Source organism: Colias eurytheme, chromosome 29 (genome assembly GCF_061535395.1).
Source record: "Colias eurytheme isolate Ceu_HAF_F1 chromosome 29, ilColEury1 Martin Lab GWU primary, whole genome shotgun sequence".
Lineage (NCBI taxonomy): Eukaryota > Metazoa > Arthropoda > Insecta > Lepidoptera > Pieridae > Colias > Colias eurytheme.
Genome location: NC_143008.1, coordinates 4,358,404 through 4,385,465, shown reverse-complemented (window position 1 = coordinate 4,385,465; position 27,062 = coordinate 4,358,404). Strand labels below are relative to the sequence as shown.

Genomic DNA, 27,062 nt, shown 5'->3' with positions numbered 1-27,062 from the left:
TTCCTGAGTTTAGCGCGTTCAAACAAACTCTTCAGCTTTATAATATTAGTATAAAGCAAGTAAGTATAAATAATTAAATAACAATTAATGCAATATTTCATTTCGTTTTGGCAAGTCAGTGATACCAAAGTGTAAAATGTAATTATTATATTTAAGTTGTTCATTGATAACCTTTGACGGTATAGTTAGAATTAAGACGAATTGTGATAGTATTTAAGATAAAAAATAAAATAAACCACATAGACATTTTAAGTATCTAGGAAGGAAGGAGTATATGAATAACATGTTATTTTTTTAGGATATTTCTCGCATTAATGGTAACTCCATATTACATATATTGTATACCTATATATCGGTTTTCCTTAAGGGTGTTTGTTCACAATTAATGTGCGAGGATATGTAGCGAGGAATCAGGAATGTGTTTACTGTTTGTTAATAACCAATCATATTACCAGGGCCCGTAGACAAATTTACAATTAAAAAACGATAACGAAGTTAGAAAAGGAAAAATGTATGGGATTGACATTAAAGGGCTGATAGACGTAGGAACTTTAAAACCGCGGTTTTAAAGTTCGCGTACTTACTCGGCTCGACGTCGGTGACACACGCAAGAGCTTGGTCAGTAGCTTCTCGCGTGTCACCGATATCGAATGTCTCTATGTCATCAACAGAGGGAATTTTATGTTATTCAGGAATTAAATATAGACATTTTTAATTTAATAACCAGCACTTATTTTTAAGTAAATAGCATTCTAACAAAATAAATGTTCAAAAATTGAAGGATATGTATATTTTCGTTTTTACTATTATATTTTGAGGGTACTTTACAAAAAAAGAGCGTGTGCGCCGAGCCCACGCGTCAGGAGTGAAACTTCCTTGGCGTGATTCAAAGATACCTTCGCCAATATTCAATTATATTATATTCATTCATATTAATTATATTAAATTATTTTCATAAAACTAAAAGAAGAAGACGAAATTAATTGAACTTTTGCAATTAGTAACACCTATTATAGCTAGACAGGCTAGGCTCGCGGCTCGCGGCGGTGACAGACGTGCGAGCGAAGGCGGGCTACGAGTAAAATTTCAAACATGTTGGATCGTCAACGAACTTACTCGACGGTTTTTAAGTACGCGTACTTGGGGTGACACACGAGCGAAAAAGGTCGTCGAGCCACAAGTTCGCGTACTTACTCGTACGTCTGTCACCCCTCTTAGATAGACCACGTGATCTAACGCGGCGTATGTCAATCCCATACATTTTTGCCTTTTCTAACTTCGTTATCGTTTTTTAATTGTTACTTTGTCTAAGGCCCCAGGATTGAATGATGGAAGACGCGGATTCGAATCCTGTCTCATGATCGATTTTTTTTATTAAAAGTTTATAACAATAATAATTATAACTATTTTCGCATTATTATTTACTAGCTTCCTTCTATCTTGTGACTAATGTTTTTTCACAATTTCTTATTAATTGGAAGACATACGTCTTGTTCTGATTATATTAATTAAGTTTCATCAAAATCTGCTCAGTACTTTTGAAGTGACAGAGTTACAAAATATAGTCTAGGACACGTGCTAAAGTTTTAATTTTATTATTAAACTAGCTGCACCGCGCGGTTTCACTCCTGATGGTCGTAGCGTGATGATAAATAGCCTATAACCTTCCTCGATAAATGGGCTAGCTAACACCGAAAGAATTTTTCAAATCGAATCAGTAGTTCCCGAGATTAGCGCGTTCAAACAAACAAACAAACAAACTCTTCAGCTTTATAATAGTTATTAGTATAGATTAAAATCAATAAAACTGCATACAAATTTAGAATACTTTTATTTTGTACATTTCTCTATATAAATTACAATTTTATACTTTTATATCCATTTTAACTCCTGGATATATTGTGCATATCTTATCTGGCAAGTAAAATGACAAATAGCGTATTTCAAAAGTCAAAAAGTGTAAAATAGACTATCAATGACTTTATCAGCAACTTGTACAACTGGCCCTTAATTACACGCTTTTTATTAGCTTCACCTGTATGTTTGTTTGTAACCGACTTCTTTGGGCGTGATTTTGACCCACTTTAAACGGCCAGATTTCGTTCAAACTTTGTAGATTTATTAATTTGATAAAGCGTGTTTTTTAGTTTTTTTTTAACTATTATTTATTTTAAACACGCTTTTATTAGCTTCACCTGTATGTTTGTAACCGACTCCTTTAGAGCGGCCGTACACGGACTGCTCGAGCGGTCGGTCGATGACTGCTCGAGCTGTCGCTACAAACCGCGCTGTTGACGGCTTGAAGCGGTCGCGACTGCTCGAGCAGTCCGTGTACGGCAGTGAATTAATATCTAGAGTACACCGCGAGGTCGCGGCTTCAAGCCATCGGTCTCAACTGCTTGAAGCAGTCCGTGTACGGCCGCCCTTAGGCTCAATATTGACCCACTTTTAATCCAAACTTTATATTATCAAGGATACATACAATAATTTCATGATTTTGTTTGTCAGTTTTTTTAACAATTATTTATAACATTTAATTTAAAATAAGCATTGTTTCACTTTTTTATACCGGCGGCTCAATATGTATAAAAATTCATTCTATTCTGTTCATTAATCTTGTATGAAGCGGCCGAAATGCGACATACGCAATTTATATTAATTTTTCCTTAAAAATATTACTACTCAAAGAACTTAGTTTAAAATTTGAATTACACATTATTTATTTTAGAAAGGTACCTATTTATTTATTTATTTGTACCTATAATATTTTATTGAAAATTAATTCGAATGGGTTGTACAATGTACATTCTCATCTATAACATATAGAGGCATTTAAATCTTTTTCAGTCATAGAAAATAGAAAATTATTTAATCTAATTAATACTGGTAACATGAAAGCATAGACAAACATTCACATATTTTCAAACTTTTCATATAAACAAAAATACTAGACACAGTTTAAAAAAGAGTGTGTGTGACAAGCACACATGTCAGAAGTGAAACATCTGTGACAAGATTCAAAGATACTAAAATCGTTGCCTTACTTCATGACGTCGGTATGGCAAAACCGATCATGAAGCATTGAAATTTTACTCTCAACGCACCTAAAGAAGTTTCACTTCAAAAATGTTTTTTTCACTTCAAAAATGTTTTTTTCGACCATAGACCATCACGTTTTCGAGTGATGCGCCCTCAAATGCACTTTCAACCCGGCAATTTGCACGAATCCCTTCCCGCACTCCTTACAAACGTACCTCTTATCATTCGTATGTATTCGCACATGAGTCTCCAAATGTTCTTTCCTCTGAAACCCTTTCACACAAACATGACATTGGTACGGCCTTGTATCCAAATGGCTGGCCATATGCCGCTTTAAAAATGTTTTATTTATACACTTAAAATCACAGAGATCACACGCGAACGGCTTATCATTGCGATGTACGGACATCACATGCCATTTTAGGGAGTTATATTTCACGAACGTCTTTGAACACAATTCACAACTGATTTGCAGGGATTTATCATGCACGAACGCTATATGTCGCTTCCTTAGGTACCAGCTTGAGAATGATTCTTGACACTGGGAGCAGTTAAAGTCCCCCTTATGCTTAATACGGTGGTAGGAATACGCTCCATACGTTTTAAACGACATATTACACTTTTGGCACAAATAGTCTGTAACTGAATGTTCCAATTTCATATGTTTTCGTAACATGAACTTAGTTAGGAACCCTTTTCCACAGGAATCGCATAGAAACTGCCCAGAATTCAAATGATTCTTGTATACATGTGACAATAAATTGCCGAAGAAAGTAAAACTCTTGTCACATTGTAGGCACGGCGCTTCCGTATCCGTCAATCGGAAGGCGAATATCGAGCACCGCACAACACTATTATAGTTCTGTTTGTGTGTAATAGTGATGTGATCGAGCAAATCGTCCAACGTTTGCATGTCTTTCGGGCATATTTTGCAGGATAGTTGGCTGACTTCGAATTTAACTTTGGTCTCGGTATTAATTGACCGTAGGGAGTTGTCCATTTTAATTTCATAGTGATCGTAGTGATGCTGTTTCAATTCTGAGAACTTTGTGAATACTCGATCGCAGAAGAAACACATATATTTGCTGTATGACCACCGGAAGGGAGTCGCTGTTGAGAACATTATGATCAGTTTGACTATGTTCCGAATGTCTGATGACCTGTACTCCGATGGTTTTTCTATATCTGCAATAAATAAATAAATATTTCAGGACAATTTTCACACACGACACGATCTGATCCCATACTAAGCTTTCGCTTGTGTTATGGAAACCAGATGGTTGATAAATATGCATATATAATTATAAATAAATTCTTATATAGATAATTAATAACCAGACACAGAGCAAACATCATACAAATATTTGCCCTGGGAGGGAATCGAACCCACGACCTCTGGCTTGGAAGGCAGGTCACTACCAACTAAGCCAACCGGTCAGTCAAAACTCAAAATCAAATTAAAAAATTTAAAACGCTTTAATCTTCAATTTTATAGTATCCAAATCCATATAATAAAAATGAATTGCTAAATGTGTTGGTCAGCGCAAAACTCAAGAACGGCTGAACCGATTTCGTTATTTCCTTTTTTATAATAATCCTTCAAGTACGAAAATGGTTCTTATGGAGAGGAAACGGACATAAACCCTATTGATTTTTTTCCGTGGGGATACTACAAAGACGAGAGACTGCCACAATTTGGACGAAATAACCCGGAAATTCATAGTAGCAAAAGAAACCATTAAAAATGATAAACGGGCATTCAGACATTTAAAAGACAACTTTTTACGATGATGTCGCACTTGCACTGAGCAACAGCGGGGTAGCTACCTTATAGATAGAGCAAGTTTTTAAAAGCCAAACGGAAAACTTTTTTTATGTGATTTTATTTTTTTACGGGCCCTTGAAGTGGTGAACATACTGGGTAATTTTATCTTTCTTGGCATTTAATTCTTTTTTTTATTCCATTCGAAGATCTAACGATAGTAAATGTTACCATACTGAATTGGCCTATCTTTCAGCTTAGCACACAAAAAAAAATCAAGCATCTAGCGCAACAATTGACGTCACCATGAGTGAAAAAATCATCGTACTCGGCGATAGGTGAAAAATTGAAAAAATTGATTCGGATAGCCCTCTAGGTCCTCTACCTCCCAGCTTCCGTTCATCACTACTTTTTGGGACAACCTGTATATAGCCTATAGCGGTGCAATGTGGGTAATACCGCAGAGCACAGCTAAAGTCCAATCGCGGAGCAGGAAGAATTTCGTACAATGACCTCTTTACCTACTGACAGTGGTCACAAACATTTTTAAATGAAGTGCAGTTTACATGAAATATTTAGAGGAGAAAATGTTTTTACTTACTTATTAAATAAATGTCCATTATTCATTTACAATACTTATTAGTTACATTTAATTTTTTTCAATAACCACGATATATTATACGATACGTTTTGTCGTGACTCAAGGTCAATAAAAAAAACACATGCAATCAAGAACAAACCTTACGCTCTCAGCTTAAAGGTGTACAATCCCTGAGGACGGCGGTCATTGCATCTAAGCGAGCAAGACACATTATGGTACGGGAGCTATTAACGTTTTAAAAAAAGTCATTTTAGTATAGTTTTTGATATACAGTTTCTCTTGCTATTTCGGTTAGAGTCCGGGCTGTCTGGTAAAGTAAAAGGTAAAAGGTAAGTAATAACTTTATTACTTATATTATATTATTATCCTTTTTTAATACTTATATTGAATAATTAGTAAACTAATATTTTTAATAGATGGTTTCATATTTATTACACTTTTGGGTATTAATATGAATTTGATGATATTTGGTTTTTATCAAGTTTACATTAACGTCCTATTTGAGGTTCGTTGGGAAAAGGAGGCACCATGGTAGATTGTTGCTAAAAAATTGCAAATAGTAAAATGAATATTATACATATTACATAGTATGTATATCCTTCACGGGGACTCATGTTGAGGGAATTTCACTTATTTCGATGACATTTTAATGATTTTGAAATAAAAAAATTGCGTTTGGCACCTATTTAACAACGAAAAAAACGTCTTGCAATAAAAAATTATGTCTGATGGATCTATCTAAAGGCAAAAGATTAGAAATTACGCGTTAATAAATGACTTTAAATTACGGATATTTTCCTGTGCAGATAAGATGCGCACTAATAAACGCAACCACTGCGGCCAGCCAGACAGCCCGGACTTTAACCGAAATAGCAAGAGGAACAGTATATCAAAAACCCAACTATACTAAAATTCTCTCTTGTCAACGTTGGTAGCTCCTATACGATTATATTTACACGGGAGAGACAGTGACAGGTAATAACAGGTTAATGTACGAAATTCTTTCTAGTTCGCGTACGGACTTTTTATGAAATAATATAGTATAGATTAAGATAAGTGCTTATTTACCTTTTTTTAATTCAACTTCTTTGCATTGTTCTTCCTTTTCTTTGCATTTTTTATTTTTCATTTTTGTTTTTGGCTTCGATTTTTTCAACTCACTCAAATGTATGTCGTCTTCGGAGTTATCTGAAAATATATTTATTACAATTTATGACTTTTTATGAATAAGAGCTTTTTTATCAAAATTCATTTTTGAAGTGAAACTTCTTTATCGGGGTTAGAAAAAAATTTAGTGTAACATTTTTTCGTTACGCGTGACATTTTTCTGGTACGCGCCATCTTTGATGTGACGTATTTCTGTAAAGTTGCATTTAGTAAATTATTTTTTGAAAAATAAGGTCATGAAGAAGTTTCACTTCTTAAGTTGTACAGTGTACACACTTACACACACGCACACATTTTTTTTAACAATAGTACAAAAATAGAATGTAATATGATTATTTGAAAACTATTCAGTTTTTAAATTTATACATATTTATGAAATGATATTAAATTCTGAGAGGAAAGGAAAGGAGAGGAGATGATAGGAGATGAGATGAGATGAGAGGAGAGGCTTGCAGCTGTTCAAGCCAAGTGATCTAATATATTTACTTACCTATATCTAATTCTTCTTTTACCGTAGATGTTGATTTGTAGGATTTTTCTGTAATCATACATGATCCTTTATTTAATAACATGACTCAGAAATGGCTGAAATCTATATCCATAAGGCAAGCTCAAACTATGTCCTTTAAAAGACTTGTATGTGACTACTTTTTAAATCTTGCATTGAATCGGTAAAATTTTTATAGTAAACTAGCGGTCCGCCCCGGCTTCGCCCGTGGTACATGTTTACGTTTTCTCTACATAAAAACCATCCTCGTACTTCAAGGAATATAATAAAAAAAGAATTATCGAAATCGGTTCAGCCGTTCTCGAGTTATGCGCTTACCAACACATTTTGCGATTCATTTTTATATATAAGAAGATATATGTAAGAGCGTAATGATATGACGTTATAAAATGAAATACTCTGTATTTTTATGATGACGTACGGCGCTCACACTTTTTTTTTGTAATTTGTCTCAATGTGTAGTTATTTCTATTACTCTTCTCTGTATTGAAATAAATACATACTAACAATAACAGGAGATGTTTATTTTCTAACAAAATGCTTTGTTTGACGTCCTCTTATTATGATGTTTGATATTTCCCTTCAATCTATACATAATATTATAAAACTAAAGAGTTTGTTTCAACGCGCTAATCTCAGGAACTACTGGTCCGATTTGCTAAATTGTTTCGGAGTTAGATAGCCCATTCGTCGAGGAATGCTACAGGTTATATTATATCATCATGCTAAGACCGTCAGGAGCGGAGCCCCGCGGGTGAAACCGCGGAGCACAGCTAGTGTCATTATAAACAGATTCCACTGTATTCAGTAAACACTTTACAGCGAGAGTGGTCACGGACCATGACCACGCTCGCTGTAAAGTGTTCGAAACGTCAGGAAAATAATATAATGAATAAATCGCGTTTAAAATTCGTTAAAAAGTTTAAATTTCTAGATTCCACTGTACTTACATACCCAAATACAACACTCACCAAACAAAGCATTCTTGTAATACATATCGTAGAACTTCTCTTCGCACTGTTGTACTTGCTTTTTAAATGTGCTTGCGTCTTTCAATTTAATTACACATTCTGGACATATACTGTATGTTGAATCACTTAGATTCCCTGGCACTGGTGTAATCTGAAATAAAATCACTACATAGTATAAAACAAAGTCGCTTTCTCTGTCCCTATGTCTCTTTGTATGCTTAAATCGTTAAAACTATGCAACAGATTTTGATGCGGTTTTTTTTATAGATAGAGTGATTCAAGAGGAAGGTTTAAGTATATTATAAAGTTTTTACTCAAAAACTTAATACAGAGAGGATATAATGTTGAATAATGCTCATATATTTTTACAATTTTTATCCTCTCTCCCTCATTAGCTAAGAGCACTACTATATTTTTAAAAGTAAGCATATACGAAATGAATTAATTGCTATATTATTATATAGTATAAAACAAAGTCACTTCCCGCTGTCTGTCTGTTCCTATGTTACGTTTATATTTTGAAAAACTACGCAACCGATTTGGATGCGGTTTTTTATCATAGATAGTGAGTCTCGCGGTTTCAATATTTATTCAGTTTTAGACAAAACTGGTAAAGCCACGAGTGGAAATTAAAAACAACAGACACACGTAAGGGCGTATTCAGAAAGAAAGCTTGAAACTTATAAGCGCTTATCGGCGCTTGTCAATTGTCATGTTCATATATTTTCCTGTCAGTGCTTGTAACCCGCGCAGAAAAATATATGAACATGACAAGCGCCGATAAGCGCTTATAAGTTTCAAGCTTTCTTTCTGAATACGCCCTAAAGTAAAACAAAAAAAAGTAAAATCCAGAGACTTTTAGCACAATGGTCAATGACTAGTAAGATACGTCGTATACTACTTACGTTAATATCAAAACAATTTCTTAACATATCACAAAAGTTTTCATGTTGTGAAGGATCCAATAACATAATGAATTTTCCCTCGGCATGACAACACCTACACAGGTCTTTTTCAAACTTATACACTTCGCTTTCACCCGCCATTTCGAACTTCGAAGGAAATCAAGATTATTGTCAATGTATTAATAAGAAATAGTTACAGTCTAATTTTCATTTTTATTTTTTAAACATTGTTCATTTTAGTTTAATATTTAGAACAATAACAATCACATTCACAACATTTTTTACCACAGTTTTGACTGGCTTTGACAGTAACTGTACCTAATTGTCAAAATGAAAACAAATAGATGAAATAGAGAATCTTTTATTTCTTTTCATCATAATATTTTGGTTCCAAATGTCGGGAAATTGGTTATAGAGAACGCGCCACGAAACAAGTTCCGTAATCCGTAGATGCAAAGATCTCGCAATTTTTTTGAAGCGTAGATAGATTCAAAATCATTGCGATTAAGTGGGTGCCTAAAATAATCCTCCCAAAATTATTTAATGCAAACAGCCCCCAGTTTGGGCAGAATTTATGTGAAAAAGGTATAATTCCGTTTATTTAAAGGTAAGCACAGACAAACTGCATGTGCAGTTTTGTGGGACTTAGACTTAAGTTATTGTAATAATTTGTAAGAATAATTTCAATAAATAATAAAAAAATAATAATAAATTATAATACTAATTACTATACATTAAGCGTCGTATTCACGGTCCATCTTGACGTACGTCCCGCCAAGGTCATACACGATGCACGACGCAAAACGACAGTGAATAGTGTTGACGTACGTCAATAATTATTATTTTTATCTTGCTGGATGTGCACGACCAATTTTTCATCCAGCGAGCACCCCCACCACCGCGAACGTCGTGCAGATGGACAGTGAATAGCGCGGACGTACAGCAGATCAGTGTTGCCAACAGAAATTAATGTAAATATGTACTTGGAAACATGGCCTATTGATATGATTTTTTTGTGATAACCTAGTGAGTACCTACATGAGCAAGCAAGAAACAGTTATTTTATATTTTTATGTACACAGGAAATACCCAATTATCATTACTTTTGGATCAACCTAGTACACATGGACAGTTTATATTCAGAAGTTATTATTTTAAAAGAACTCCAAGGCGAATTGATGAATAATACAGATTTTATGCAAAAGTCCACTGCAGAAAAATGGCAATTTATTTAAGAAAAATTTCCTAACGAATTTGTTTGTTAAAAAAATGATTAGCTATACTCTCTGTTCCCGCCACTTCAGCATTTACTGAAAGAGTCTTTTCGGTCATGAATGTGAAGTGGCGGGAAGAGAGAAACCGAGCTTCATTAAAAATTAATTAAAAATGAGCTCTTGAAATATATAAATTTATATTTGGAATGTTTGGATTCATATTTCATATAATTCATTTAAAAATAATGAAAAATTGTTAGGTACTGCAAAAAGTACAAAAAAACACATTTTTTAAAATATTTATTTACTCTTTATTTACCTACTATAAAATCAGATATACTCTGTTTCTTCAAATAAAAGTTGGCAACCCTAGCCATGCTTGATGCGCGCACGATCGTCAGTAGAGCGTTTTCACATTATCCGATCCGATATCGGATATCGGAAGCCGATAGCCGATATCCGATATCGGAGGGAAGTAAAATGTATGAAATATGTGCCTGTCTTTCACATTGTCCGGTCCGATATCGGATATCGGAGCCGACACCGATATTCCCAGTGGCTATCGGACGATAATGTTCAGTGTTGCCAACTCAATTTTCGAAAAGGCAGTATACCAACAGCAAAAAAGCACTAGTTTGTGTATTTTCAGTCTTATAGGGCGCTCAATCTTTAAAAAAATTCTTTGCTTTTAACCTAAAACCCTTTCTATTAAAAGAAACCTTTTTTTTATTAAGAAAACACACATTTAAGTATTTATAGGCATTTAAAATACGATTTATACGGCAGGTATTTTTATTTGCCGTATTAAAATATACGACAATTGGCTGAACTGAAGTAAACAAAAATATATTGCGTTCTTAAATTCAAATATCTATCTTCGAAAACATTAGTGTCTATCATCTTTTTTTTATCTCATTCTGCCTCGCTCCTTTCCTACTCGGATGTTGGTTGTGCTGTTTATTGTATTGTTGTCATTGTGTGCTTTGTTTTTAACCGACTTCAAAAAAAGGAGGAGATTTCACACCGATTTTATTTTTATTTTGAATTTACAACAAAAAATACAAAGTTTGCAAACTCTTAATTCTAAAATAATTGTTTATGACAATAAAATAATTTATGTATCTTTACTTACAGGAAATTACAACAATCATATTACAAATATATTTGAACGAGTGACAATATTATTTTAGGATATTATAGTGTAATAAGAAAAAGAAAAGAAAATGTGAACAAAGATTGTATCACTTTAATAAATTTATCATAGGTACTACATGAACTTTTATAAATGTATGTAGTGAAAAAATGACAAAAGCGTCTTATTCACGGTCAATCCCCGACGTACGTCGGCTCAAGGCCGCGGTGCTGGATGTATCCTACTGACGATCGTGCGCGCATCAAGCATGGCTAGGGTTGCCAACTTTTATTTGAAGAAATAGAGTATATCTGATTTTAAAGGAGGTAAATAAAGAGTAAATAAATATTTTTAAAAATGTATTTTTTGTACTTTTTGCAGTAACTAAGAATTTTTCATTATTTTTAAATGAATGTATATGAATCCAAACATTCCAAATCTAAATTTATATATTTCAAGAGCTCATTTTTAATTAATTTTTAATGAAGCTCGGTTTCTCTCTTCCCGCCACTTCACATTCATGACCGAAAAGACTCTTTCAGTAAATGCTAAAGTGGCGGGAACAGAGAGTATATAGCTAATCATTTTTTTTTAAACAAACATATTCGTCAAGATATTTTTTTAAAATAAATTGCCGTTTTTCTGCAGTGGACTTTTGCATAAAATCTGTGTTATTCAACAATTCGCCTTGGAGTTCTTTTAAAATAATAACTTCTGAATATAAACTGTCCATGTGTACAAGGTTGATCCAAAAGTAATGATAATTGGGATTTCCTGTGTACATAAAAATCAAAAATAACCGTTTCTTGCTTGCTCATGTACTCACTAAGTTATCACAAAAAAATCATATCAATAGGCCACGTTTCCAAGTATTTACCAAAGAGGATATAATCACTACGTTTACATTAATTTCTGTTGGCAACACTAATCTGCTGTACGTCCGCGCTATTCACTGTCCATCTGCACGACGTTCGCGGTGGTGGGGGTGCTTGCTGGATGAAAAGTTGGTCGTGCACATCCAGCAAGATAATAATAATAATTATTGACGTACGTCAACGCTATTCACTGTCGTTTTGCGTCGTGCATCGTGTATGACCTTGGCGGGACGTACGTCAAGATGGACCGTAAATAAGACGCTTAAATGACTAGGTACGTCTTGCTAAAAATACATTTAATGGATTTTGAAAGGTATTTACTAGGGATGTAACGATACATGATTTTGCCGATACGATACCGATACCGATATTTGTAGTAATGTATCGGCGATACCGATACCGATACCGATATCGATGGCTTGGTAGAAAATAAATAGTGAATTATGAATAAAAAGTTACCAACATTTAACAGAGACGACTGTTAATCGTATTCTTTCACATAAAAATGCCAAATCAAAAAACAACAAAACCATTTATTTTAGTATTATTATTTTACGAAGTCAGTTAAACTTTAAGTAATACACATACAATCAGTACCTAATAAAAGTTTACTATATTGGTAGAGTTTTTTCAGAAAACAAAGTGCGCACGCGCGGGCGGCCTCCCGCATCGTTCATTGGGCGCGGATTTTTGAATTATTTGAGATCAAAAAAATTGGTTGTTTGTTACTGGTTTACGATCGAGATGTTTACGTGATAACATAATGCAGTGGCAGCGCTCGAGATGAAACGGGAGATCGGTCCGTCGCTCTCTCGTTATACCTGCGATCGCGCTCGTGAGGTTTTGGTGTGACACAAGTTTATGAACATGTCACCCGACTAAAACGATTTTAAAAACGTTATCACGTTAAACTTCTTTCCTTTACATAAACAAATTTGTGATTGGAACACTCCTAGTAAGCAAATAAAATGCTTGTGTCAGGAGGTTCCGCTCTTCCTTAACACTATTACAGGAACAGAATATATAAATAACTAATATATAAACAGAAATATTACTTTAGGACACAGGCTATTCACGGAGGTTCTGTTATTTTTGTAAATGGTAAAATGTAAAGAACGAACTGACATTGTTAGTCTTTCTGTAGAACGGACCATTGAACTGTCCTGTGTGGAGCTGGAGCGTTATATTATTGTTTGCGTTTATAGACCCCCTTCCAGTGACTATAATATGTTTGAGACAGTCATGGAAGAAATATTAAAGCGTGTAAGTAGGAGTAAAATTAAAGTTATAGTATGTGGTGATTTTAATATTGATATACTTTTACAAACACAAACGGCAACACGAATTGTTAATTTGTTTCAGTCATTTAATCTGTATAAACTTTTTAATGAACCCACACGAATCACACCTACTTCTGCAACCTGTATTGATAATATATACTGCGACTGCAACTGTTTAGAGAAAAATATTCTCAATACACTCACTTCGGATCACTGTGGCCAGAAAGTAGTTTTAAACAATATGAATGAATACAATGCAAAAACATAAAAGAAAAGAAAGAATTTAATAAAAAAATATCGGTATCGGTTGATTTATTATCGGCGATACCGATATATCGGCTTGCCGATATATCGGCCGATATATCGGTATCGGTATCGGTATCGTTACATCCCTAGTATTTACTAATATGTATTACCATAGACAAATATAGATTATATTCGTCCATGGTATTACTAAAACTATTAACTAATACTAGGTTATAGTAGGTATTGATATAAATTTATTTAATTTATAATGTGTTAACATAAGTATATTATGTTGTACAAATGACCGATATCAAAACTATTTAGTGAATAGCACATCTTAATAATATGCAGTAATTTGTGATATCAAATCTTTTTTTACATTTTACTTTTCTTTTTTGAAGTTATTTTTCTTTATCGTAGTTATTTTTAATGTACATGTACAACTATGATTTATAACATTTGATTTTTTTTAATTATACCTTTTTTTATCAACTGGCAATTTAGTTTAGTTTTCTCTAAAAATTTCTGGCAACACTCATGATGGTATCGGAACGATTTTATCGGACAATTGCTTGGAGAAGTAACAATTAATTGAACGTTTCTTATATAGTGGCTCTCTTTTATTCAATACCCTTATTAATGCGATAGAAAGAGACAACACACTGTTATCTGCTTGGCATTCAAATCCACATGTAGCCACTTTTTGTTCTAAAATGGTAGTGCTTGACACTTTATCGAATACTAAAATATCGATAAATAAAAAAATTAAGATATAAAATTGCTTGAAGATAATTTAAGATTCGTTTAATTTTGAATTATGGATAGGTAATTCCAAATTTTAAGATTCGTTTAATTTGGAATTATTCGTTTACGATGCGTATTGACTGCCTTGCATTGTATGGTAGTGGTATTTATAAAAAATATTATTAGGTATTTCGGTTTAGATTGTTTTTATGGTTTCGTAAAAAGGTACGTATTTTTTCCTGTTTTCATAGATTCATTCATAGAATTATACCTACGGAACCCTTCGTGCGCGAATCTGACTTCCACTTGGTTGATCTTTTTACAAATCAATAGTCGTATCCTACTAATATTATAAAAGCAAAAATATATAAGAACTAGAGGTCCGCCCCGGCTTCGCCCGTGGTACATATTTCGCAATAAAAGGTAGCCTATGTCCTTTCTCGGGTATCAAAATATCTCCATACCAAATTTCATGCAAATTCGTTCAGTAGTTTAGGCGTGATTGAGTAACAGACAGACAGACAGAGTTACTTTCGCATTTATAATATTAGTATGGATGGACATTTGATACTCTTTCACGTAAAAACTACTGAATGAGTTTTTATGGAACTTTACAATTATATAGTCAGAATAACATATAGGCTACAATTTACCGCGGGAAAATAACTCATTCCCACAGGAAAAAATTGGTAAAAGTTTAAAATAAATTGCTTCAAATAAAACAAATAAACATTTATTTTTTTAACAACATTTTATTTCGATACTTAATTACCAAATTACAATATTTATTATTTAAAATAGATGCCACCTTAAACTTGTCGCACAGCATCTCTGCAAAGCACTTTACTTTTCTTCCCGTCTGATTAGAAATGATTTGAACAAGGCCGAGAATGTTTTGAAGGCTTCCAATTTTCCCTGTGCTATAGCTTTAACCCAAACATCTTTTAATTATTCTCAAGCCAGAAACCTGCAAATAACAATAAAATCCATACTTAAGGCTGCAGTCTAGCAAAATTGCGTTTTCAACAAGTTATTTGACAATTTTTTCCCGGCTAATGAAATGATAAACTGAATTTTTTTTTCTTGTTTATCAATTAGTGTTATATACGCAATGCGCGTGAATTTTTTCACATTTATAAAGTTACTTTATGTTACCTTAATCAGGCCTTCAAGATAAGTCTCTTTCCCCCAAAGACATTTCGAGCTAAGTTTGTGCACTCACTACGTTGCAACCGATTACAATTTACACAATCTGATCAGCGCATTATTATCCTTATATAGTCGTTATTAAAAACTGCTGAATACAATTGCCGAAAAACTTATGATTTTCTTAATTAGAACGTTATAAATTCATTAAATTTCCCATTTTTTGCCTTACAAAATCTATTGATAAATACTGCTAAAAGTTATTTTTTCCATTAATTTATTCGAGTTGGTTGAAGACCAATGAGTATTAATCCTTTAAAAAAATTTTTTTTTGAATTTTGATAATTCTTTAAATATTAAAAAAATATTTAAAATAATTAGGAAAAATTCTAGCGAATTTCTTTAGTCGCGCTCCTTGGGCCGGAGCGTTCTGACGTGTGCTCTACGCTCGATTTTCCTTCATACCGAAGTGAAAGTTGCTCTACTTCATTAAATTTAATATTTTTGTTAATTGATTATTTTTATCTTAGTTTTGTGCAAATATTCGTATTTTTAAACATTTGATTTCGATATGGAAAATAAACGAAAAAAATACGCGTGTAACTACTAGAAAAAAAATTATCTTCGAACATAAAGTTAATGAAACCAAATATATTGCAAAGGTGATTGGCAACAATTTCTTTATTTTACGGGGTGTCAGTAAAGGGATGTATATTTCTTTAAAACTAAAGTAAGGTCATAAATTTTCTTATAATATAATTTTTTTGAAGTTCCAAAAATGTTTATTTTTCGTTTGAGAAATACGAAATATAATATAAACTTGTATTGAGAACTTGAACTTCCCAAGTTCATCCGGGGAAATCCCCATACGGGGAAAATGATTTGTTTACTCCAAAATTGATCCGAGGTGTTTTAATTTTTTCTTCTAGTCATTTTCAACGTAGCGGCATTTTGTTTGATTATTAATTTTGTAACTTAAATACAGGATGATGGTTTTATATTCTGATCTTACAGACGCGCTGACAAATTTAGTCCGCCATTTCTAGTTTAGTCTACCAACTCTAAGTACCAATATTAAAACGAATGGATTATCATCACATCATCAAAACTCAGATGTAATGGAAGATCACAATAACATAGAAAATTCAGTGGATGTTGAGAACTAAACAAACAGAAGTAACAGAGACGCGAAGAATAAAAAAAGAGGACGAAAACGATAATTCGTTGATGCTTTCCCTTTTCGACGTATTGTTAGGGTACATCACCAATCTGCAAAAAACAAAACTGATGATTCCCAATTGCTGATTAAAAATGAAAAACAAATATAATCTACAACAGTGGTGAAAATTTGCTGATCACAATGAAACATCCTTCAGTGGTAGCAGATTTACTCATTTAAAATGTATGAACGGTGAACAGCGTAAAGGAAAGGAGGACAGGAAAACATTATGAATGTGGTGGATTGTATACAGGGTGTAATCGATAAGTATGTGCAGGCGATTATGACGTTATTATTGCAGGTATCAAAAAACTTAAAACTGATATCGAAATTACTTTACCTAATGAGCAAAATGACAATAATAACTTTTTAAAAGTATAACGAGAAATATCTAAAAATTTTACTTTATACACTCCCATATCAAAAAGGGAAAATGGGACTAGTAGAAGTTAAATGTCTAATTCCGGCAAAAGACATGAATGCGGAAGATGCGGTTAAAAAAAATTTAATATTTGAAATACAATGCAAAAAATAACACTTTTGTCATAGATAAGAATCATGACTATTTCTTCCAAATTCAGGGACAACTAAACGTTGCAGAAGCAGAAGTCTGCTTATTTGCTGTTTGGACTGGAGTGAATCATTCGTTAAAAATAGAATATATAAAAAAGTATGTAACGTTTAGGCAAAATAAAATGATGGACCATTATCAAGATTTTACATAAATTGCCTACTGTCAGAATTGATTGATTCGAGACTTCAGCATTCGATGTCCATCAAGGACCCATCCTATATCATTCAAGCGATTGAAAAAAAGAGATAAATCCAGTGCACCCGATAAAGCATCAGAATGCTAGCAAAAGATTTATTAGGTTTATCAATATAAATCTATATATTATACATAATATGTATAATAAATCTGTAGAAGACGCGAAGACTGACATCCGCGCGGACGGAGTCGCGGGCGGAAGCTAGTCAGAAATAAATATCTTTTGTTTTCATCTGTGTATTTTTCTATTTAATAATTTTTTTAACACAAACATTACATTTTTTTTATCATATACAAAATTTGTTTATCCGTTTTATTAGTTAAACTGAACAACTTTCACTAAGAAACTTAGGTCGAAAAAAATGTATAGAGTTATGCATTTTGTATGGAAAGCTTATTTTTTTTTTATATTTCCTCCAAATTTCTTTGTAAAAGTTGATCAGTTATATAAACATGAAGTTGAAGATATCAATAGAAAGTATTCGCAAATTTTGTGTACTGATAAAAAAAAATCACCCAGTGTAATTTTCACGAAAATTGTTTCAAATTGTCATTTTTGGTACTTATTACGAATATTAAATTATGCATACGAATGATTTAATTTTTAAAAATTAAGTGGAGCAACTTTCCCTTAGTACATTTGTATTATTTACATATAGGATGACAGGATGCATTTGTTTGCACTACTAGACCAAGCCCTTAAATAACTTTTTTCTCCTAACCTATTTGATTTAAAGCAGTCATTGTCAAAGTACCTTAGCAAAGTACGTATATTTCGTTTCTATTAAAGTATCGATAATTGCACAACACTATGGAAGTAATATTTTGCATTTTCTCTCAAAAATAAGCTAATTATGATTTCATTTCAATGATCAAGGGTAGATAAAACATAGATGATTTAGAAAACAACGTAAATTCACTGATTAATAATACAATTAGCCAAAAATTGATCAAAATCACTAACCTGTGAAATGACAAATTTCTATCTTCGTCCGATTTCACATTACTACGGCTTTTACAGCCGTAAGCAACACAAGCCATGTTATCTTTAGTCAATTGTCTTTTCATAAAATAACAAATTAAACTAAAACACTCGTTTTTCACTTCAAAAAAAATAATTAAAATAACCAAGCGATGATCACCAGACTGGTGATCAAAACAAATTGAAATAACTACATGTCATTTCAAACTGTCGAACTGACATATATCTGTCCTCTTTTTTCGCATGACATTTTGCCATATGCTAAAAAGGCCAAACTAGTGCGTTATTGTTCAATTAATTGTTACTTCTCCAGGCTAGTTAATTGCTCCGAGGGACAATGTGAAAGGGCAAATTGTATCCGATATCGGATATCGGCTATCGGCGTCCGATATCCGATATCGGATCGGATAATGTGAAAACGCTCGTAGGATCAAAGAAGTAGGATACATCCAGCACCGCGGCCTTGAGCTGACGTACGTCGGGGATGGACCGTGAATAAAGCGTCTAATATAAACATAATATAAGCACAGACTAATAATAATATACTACTTTATACAAATATAAGTATATTATGATTGGGTATTCCACACTCACAGCTTACACTCATAATGAATTTGCCACCGTTAGTTTAATAGATAATTATTTAACGTGCGAGATTATCTATCGTCAAATTGTTGTTATCGATTTATAATTTAATGCATAATTTAACAATAACATTAAATAATACAAGCGATTAAATCACGATTAAATAATCTTGTATTAAATTTTGTAATTGGAGATTGTAGTTCAACCCCGTTTTCCAATTACAGCACTAGAGCGCATTATGCGGCATAATGCTTAACGTTGAATGTTTCAACTACAACAACGCTTCGCACAATCGAGCACTCTTGTAAATGCGCGTGAATTGATGCGTGCAATCGATGCCATTGATCGAAATGTTTTGTTTATATATTATCGTTAGTAATATTATTAATTGTTGAAAAAAAATTAAAGCTTTCGTTTCATTGTAGTATTTTCGAAATAATCAAAGTTAATTCAAATTGTGTTAAAAAAATTAATACCTATAAGTATGGATGAATGTACAAACATTGACTTTTTTTTATATTTCACATTTAAAATGTGAATACAATTTCATTTTAGAATTCGAATCTACAAACAAATTTGTTAACAGGAATATACTTGCATTTTATTATATACTTGGATTTGAAAAGTAATTCACGTTCCAATTAAGCATCAGCATAATTCGGCATTGTGCGCCACTGAGTCGCATTATGCTCTGTAATTGGAAAACTACCCAATAGTGTGTGGCATGGGCACAGGGTATGGGGTTGTGGTGTGTCTCTACATAATGGAGTGCTCTGTGGGAGTACGGTGGGAGCTTAAAGTATAAACAGACGTTCGAATTTGGTACGGACCGCACCGTGACCTTGGTGCGCTCCGGACCATATTCGATCATGTGTACAGTGGTCCGCCGGACATAATTATTATTATTGACGGTACGGTCGGTCCGATGGTTTTTTCTTCCGAACTTGGTGCGGACCGTACCAAATTCGCGCGTGTGGACGGGCGATCGCACCGGACAGCGCTTAAGTCAAAGACTATATACTTATTACAGCTTTAGTCACAGTTCTACCGCCAAACAAAACGGACGTCGGTCGATCGTTATCAATGGCGATGGCGTCGGATGACGTGGCTATTACTGAAAAAAGATTAATAATATAAATTTTAGAACTCTACAAAGATTTATGATATGACTGCATATGTCTGAATGAATCCCTGTCTTTTAAATATAATTTTGCCCATTCTTTTCTCTTCGTTTTCTTCTTTTCAATGGTTGTACTTGTACCAAAAGAAGCCTTGAACTGAGGTCTACATGTGAAAAAAATACAACATTCTAACCACGAATTTATTACGAGAAATAGATTTTCAAAGAATTCAGTTTGACTTTTAATGAGATTACTATAATCAATGCTCGAAATATTCACAAAAAAAGGAAATTAATTTGTATTAATTTGATATTATTGAATTGTCTTATAAATCTAAGATATTTTTTTTGTTCCGTTAATTTATTACATATAAGGATTAAGTACCTAGTACCTATAATAATATATTGAAATATCGACTATAACTAACGACTAAAACATAAACAAAAACTTGGTAATAGATAGATGATATATATAATTTTGTTTACTAGGGACAACCCTGACATTCTTTGAAAATCTATATCTCGTAATAACTTCGTGGCTAGAATGTGGTATTTTTGTCACATGTAGAACTCAGTTCAAGGTTTCTTTTGGTACTAAACAGAGCTTCTACTAACGCCTGCATATAATATAAAAAAATAAAAACGAAAATCAGTAAAAATTACAATACTTTCGCCTCTATCGACAATATCGAAAATTTCAAAAAGGGATAATTTGCGCCTTTAATCACTTCATATATTAGCAACATAATAAATTATCTAGTCACTAGTGTATCTATTTTTTTATACGAATTTATTTAGCTCAGTCGGCCGCGAAAATTCCAATATTTTAAATGTTTTTTTAAAAATCGTAAATTTAATCGTAATTTTTAAACAAAGAATATTTTCTTTGTGCGGCAATGCCTGGACGGATAGCCGAAACCGATTGAATATTCATATTGAAACTGTAAAGGCGAAGCTGCAAATTAATTAAATGTAATTTTAAATTATCGTGCAAAGATTTTTATACATTCGCTTTAGAAAATGAAGAGCTATTAAAAGCTGTTTCTTCCAACAGCAAATATAAATGCCAAAAATAAATTTTCTCTATTTAACATTGCTGTTTTAATTATCTCCCGTAAAAAATAACTAAAACTCGTATTTTTGATGCTGTTAACCCTTAAATCAAATACTGGCAACCCTAGGTGCGGTGCGGTCGTGTGGCGAGTCGATCGCACCGCACGAGTACGGTGGTCCGGTCGCACCAGTTCGAACGTCTGTTTATACTTTTAGGGTGGGAGTGCTGTATATTAATCTGTGGTCTATGGAAAATAAAAGCGTTATTTAGTCTATGGAATTTCCTATCTCAAAAAACATCATGGTTCTTGCCCGATGTTTGTATTTATGAAAAATACTCGTTGTTTATCTTAATTTTAATGTAAATCTAGAATAAAATGGTGTCAGAGGGTGAAATCTGGAAATTAGAAAAGGATTTGTGCAGGTGTTGTCACGCGGAAGGTAATTTTGATAACTTGGCGAACGAGCAAGAAATCTATTCAGACATGCTGCGATATTGTTTTGATATTGATGTAAGTAATAAGTATAATAGAAATATTGTATTATTTAATTGTTAATTAGTGGAATAACTTATCTTTCTACTATCTCAGGTATAACAAATATCTGTAAGTGCTATATTACTGGCTCTGGGATCTGATACGTTACAATGCTAGTGAACAATGCGCTGGTAATTAATTTTGTTTTTACTAACGGTCGCAGGCTATAGTTATCGAGGTAGTAATTGTTTTTAATTTTACGAGTACGTATTGTATTTACAAGTCCACAACATTGTAGCATTAACCAGATAACATTTCTATTGATAATTAGCGGATTTTCTGTCTACAATCTGCGCTAATTGTCAAACATGTTGTTTAAATAGTTTTTTTCATACCCCTAAGGCCATTCTCCCATTACAATACGCACAGGCGTGAGGCGATTCAAGTATCCTGCTAGTCTCGGAGACTAGTCGCCGCGGAATATCACACATACCTACATTGTACCGGTAGCGTAGTGTGCCGTGTGCGAGCCTACATAATTATGTTTTTTTCATATCTCATATGTAGGCTCGCACACTACGCTACCAATACAGTAGAACTCCAATTATCCGAACTCCGACTATCCGAATCGCCGATTATCCGAATCACAAAAAATTGTCCAAAAAAAGTCAAAGTGCGCTATTATTCTTCCCCCCGCGAAGCCAGTGTTTGCGCGTCAAGTCTTGACTTGACTTTTTGTGCCTACACTGACTTGAGATGTTTAAAAAACAATGATTTTTATTTCTAAACTTGTACATAAGTAGGTACATTTTATTTATATATTTAAAACATGTGAAAATTTCATAAAAAAAAAAAAAAAAATATATATTGCAATATCAAAACGTAGCTTTTATTCTCTCCAATTGCAAATTAAAAAAAAAAAACCGATTATCCGAATATTTGATTATCCGAATGGGTCCCGGTCCCCATTAATTCGGATAATTGGAGTTCTACTGTACAATGTATTTGTCGGGACAGCTAGTCATCATTATGTAAAAATCATAAAATGAATGTATAATATCCATGAGAATTTTTTTGAAATATGCATAAAACTTGTATCCTACTATTATTATAAATGCGAAAGTTTGTGAGGATGGATGTATTTGTATATGTATCAGTATGTATGTATGTTTGTTACTCTTTCACGCAAATACTAATGAACCGATTACAATGAAATTTAGCACACATATATGATAACTTGGATACACACATAGGATAGGTTTTATTCCGGAAATCCCACGGAAACGGGAACTATGCGGGTTTTTCTTTGAAAACGCGGGCGAATCCGTGGGCGGAAAGCTAGTTTTTTATATATCTTTAACTAGCGGTCCGCCCCGGCTTCGCCCGTGGTAGCTACATGTTTAAACTATCCTATCTCTCAAGTTGGATCGAACTGCACATGGTGTGCGAATTTTATTATAATCGGTTATCGGTATAAGTGGTTTAGGAGTCCATTGAGGACAAACATTGTGACACGAGATTTATATTTATTAAGATTTTTATCAATATTACAGGTGACGCCGGTGCCTGGGGCGTTATGTGCTATTACATATACAATATGTCCGGACTGCATTTTAAAATTACGTGACGCGAGTGCGTTTAAGAAACAGGTGCAGCTTTGCGAAGAAAAGTTCCTCAAATTGTACTCTAAGAAGGCCATAATAGGTATTACATTTATTTTGTCTATACAGTAATACCAAAATATATGACTGACCGGTTGGCTTGGTTGGTAGTGGCTCTGTCTTCCAAGCCAGAGGTTGTGGGTTCGATTCCCACCCGGGGCAAATATTTGTGTGATGAACATAGATGTTTGCTCTGTGTCTGGGTGTTAATTATTTATTTAAAAATTATATATGTATGTTTATCAGCCATCTGGTTTCCATAACACAAGCGAAAAGTATGGGATCAGATTGTGCCGTGTGTGAAAATTGTCTTGAAATATTTATTTATTTTATTATTTATTTATATCTAGATACAACAAGCACACACAAGGAAGCGATTCTTATATCTGTCAATTGTGCTAATACCCCTACAACTCTCGTAAATGTTAAAATTAATATGTATTGACATTTCAATAGTGCTTCTCGAAGAAGTCTAATTGAATAAATAAAAAATAAAAAATAACACGCTCCCTTGTGTGCATGAGCCTTTTCTAATATTTTGTATGAAGATTCTCTACTGCTTGTTGTATCTGCATGTGGTGGTAATACCCCGGACTTACGCGATTATTCGAATTCACGTAATTTAGGGTACAACTTTTCATAAACAATGTGCAGGAATAAATTAAACATATACTTATTTTTTTCTAGTTAATGTTCCAGAGGAGCTTGATGAGGATGATGAGGAGGTCAAAGATGAACCAGAAGTATATTTTGACATGGGTAAGTTATTTCGTTACACTTTAAAGTTTAATTGTGTTTAAAATATACAGTGGTGGACGTTAAATTAGGAACACATAACACGATGAAGTAGTCATCAAATTTATTTACATTTGTGTATTAATATGTTAGAGATTAAGCATTATTTCATATGTAATAGAACACCCGTTTATCTAGTTTTATAAGAAATTGCTTAATTTTAATCAAACGTTAATGTAAATGGATCCATCTTTGCCAAAAGAATCATTTGCCTATCCCCGCGAGCAGTGGTTTTTCATGGTCGAGCTTTTCTAGGCACTTGATCGGAAATACCATGCTCTTTAAACACACATAGGATGTGAATATATTTTTATCGAAAACTCTAAATGATTTGCAATTTTCCTGTAACTCCGTTTTTATCAAAATGTAAACTTAAAATTAATTTTCTTGTTGATGTGTCACAAATCTTATTTATACCCATTTTTACTGCAAAGTTAATTAATTTTCAGAAACTTATAGATGGAATGTTTAAAAAAAGGTGCAAATATTTGTAGGATAAAATATTGTATAATAAATATTGGCGGCATTTCAACAGGTTTTGACTTTGGAACACTCAAACCATGCTGTTTCTAATTTGTTGTCCAGACTAAAATACTCGGAAATCAGATTTCAATTAAAGTTTATTAATTTAAGCTAACGTTTGATTAAAATTTAGCAATTTCTTATAAAACTAGATAAACGGGTATTCTAATACATATGAAATAGTACTTAATCTCTAATACATAAATGTTAAATGAATTTGAAGACTACTTCATCGAGTTACGTGTTTGTAATTAACGTCCAGCACTGTGTAATATGTAGGGTATTAAAAAATAAACAATAATTTTTATTGTGAAAAAAACCCAACTGCTAAATTATATAGCCTATGTCACTGCTTCCTTGGTGCAGTGGTTGATGTTTGAGTGTAGTACTGAAGGGTCCTGGGTTTGATTCCCCGTAGAGACGAAGAAAAAATATTTTTCGGTCTGGCAGGACACAAGCTGGGGCGAACCGCTTCTAATAAATAAATATTTTTTAAATAAATTTATAAAGAATAGAAAAAATTTGATCACGAGGCGGTACTCGAACCCGCATCCTTTCACACCATTCCGGGGCGGATGCCTGACCAACTCAGCCACTCGTGACCTGCCAGAGCGATAGAATTTATTCTATTCTTTCGGTTTTATGTGTGTAAGGGCCGATTTTTCAATGCTTGGATAAAACTTATCCGTCCAATAAAGTATTACACGATAATATTAAAATGTCACGTAAACTGTCAAATACAGGCAATTAGAATACGTTTTTAAAATGGTAGTTCTATACATTAGTCGACGAATAAGTTTTAACCAAGGATAAAAAAATCAGCCCTAAGGGACGTACGCATAATACTCATTAAAATATTAAAGTGAAACTTTTATTACATCGTCTCAAACTGTTTGGTCTGTGTAGCGCATGTCGCGTGTATCGCGGCTGCCGAGTAGGTATACCTACTCGGCAGCCGACCGTCACGCGACATGCGCTACACAAAGCAGTGTTCGGAACCGTTCGAATAGTTTCACTTTTACCGTGGTTTCATAAAACCACACAACATTTTTTTAATGAAATTCAAGTAAATTCTCAATTTTTTTACAGATTTTCCCGAGGAACTGTCCCCTGACGAGGAAATGGTCACAGAAGGGGCACAGAAAAGGTCACAGAGATATAAGATACACGATTATGAAGACGAGATGTATAGTAAAGGTATGGAGTGTTGTGATTGAAAGAATACATATCTTTCTTAATACTATTATAAATGCGAAAGTTTGAATGTATGGATGTTTGTTACTCTTTCACGCAAATACTACTGAACCGCGATTACAATGAAATTAAGCACACATATAGAGGGTAACTTGGATTAACACATAGGATAGGTTTTATCCCAGAAATCCTACGGGAACGGATTTTTCTTTGAAAACGCGAGCGAAGCCGCGGGCGGAAAGTTAGTATATAGATAAGTAAAGATATTACTTTATGTATAGATAAATAATTCTCCACTCGCAGACGAATCTGAGGACGAAGAAGAAGAGCCGGTTATAAAGAAAGTTCCCGCCGCTACGAAAAAGAAGGCGCCGCAGAAGTCGAAGCCGCAGAAGAAGCAGAAAGAGAAGGAAGAGGAGAAGGAGAAGCAGAAGCAGAAGACGGAAGAGAAGCAGATAGAAGGTAATCTTCTTTTTTATATAACATTGGTAAAAGCAAGAGGCATTGATTGATATTTGATACAACCTATTTTTTACACGCTTTATATTAGCTTCACCTGTATGTTTGTAACCGACTTCTTTGGGCGCGATTTTGACCCACTTTAAACGGCCAGATTTCGTTCAAACTTTGTAGATTTATTTAGGACCGATGACAATACACTAATTTGATAAAATTAATAATGGTTAAAAAAAAATAAAAACACGCGTTTTATAGAAAACCGAACTAAAAGCTTGTTTTTTTAGTTTTTTTTAAACTATTATTATTTGTGTATTATTCATCACTGTATAGTATAAAGCAAAGTCTGTATGTATGTATGCTTAGATCTTGTTAACTACGCAACGGATTTTGATGCGGTTTTTTTAATAGAGTGATTCTCAAGGAAGGCTTTAGTACTTAATTTATTAGGTTTTAGGCAAAGCGGGTGAAGACGCGGGCGGAAGGCTAGTAATTATAATATTATTATTATAAAGCAAAGTTGCTTCCCGCGTCTGTCTGTATGTATGTATTCTTAGATATTTAAAACTGCACCATAGATTTTGATGCAGTTTTTTAAATGAGTGATTGAAGGGTTAGAGGTTTTAGTGTATACTACTTC

The 27,062-nt window shown here is 33.4% G+C and overlaps 2 protein-coding genes and 1 long non-coding RNA gene across 12 annotated transcripts in view; 1 reads left to right on the top strand and 2 right to left on the bottom strand.

Annotated features, from left to right (window-relative positions):
- Positions 1 to 1,814: 1,814 nt before the first annotated feature.
- Positions 1,815 to 9,276, bottom strand: LOC149896206 (uncharacterized). Its single transcript, XM_090117934.1, has 5 exons — positions 8,954 to 9,276; positions 8,049 to 8,199; positions 7,060 to 7,107; positions 6,471 to 6,590; positions 1,815 to 4,224 (listed from the first exon to the last, which is right to left on the bottom strand). The coding sequence occupies exons 1-5, from the start codon at positions 9,092 to 9,094 to the stop codon at positions 3,170 to 3,172; spliced, it is 1,515 nt and encodes a 504-aa protein (XP_089974060.1). The 5' UTR covers positions 9,095 to 9,276; the 3' UTR covers positions 1,815 to 3,169.
- Positions 1,815 to 26,900, bottom strand: LOC149896205 (uncharacterized). The gene is made up of 2 exons (XR_016458358.1): positions 26,503 to 26,900; positions 1,815 to 2,029 (listed from the first exon to the last, which is right to left on the bottom strand). It is a non-coding gene; the product is annotated as an uncharacterized LOC149896205 (long non-coding RNA).
- LOC149896202 (uncharacterized) overlaps positions 21,574 to 27,062 on the top strand; it is a 79,065-nt gene continuing 73,576 nt past the window's right edge. For 9 of the 10 annotated variants that reach the window (XM_090117937.1, XM_090117945.1, XM_090117938.1 and 6 more), the window contains exons 1-5: positions 21,574 to 21,830; positions 23,348 to 23,498; positions 24,143 to 24,214; positions 25,862 to 25,969; positions 26,270 to 26,428. In XM_090117937.1, the coding sequence (XP_089974063.1) occupies positions 21,696 to 21,830; positions 23,348 to 23,498; positions 24,143 to 24,214; positions 25,862 to 25,969; positions 26,270 to 26,428 (625 nt within the window). In that variant the 5' untranslated portion in view covers positions 21,574 to 21,695. The remainder of the gene's footprint in view (positions 21,831 to 23,347; positions 23,499 to 24,142; positions 24,215 to 25,861; positions 25,970 to 26,269; positions 26,429 to 27,062) is intronic. The other variant, XM_090117942.1, reaches the window with a different exon arrangement.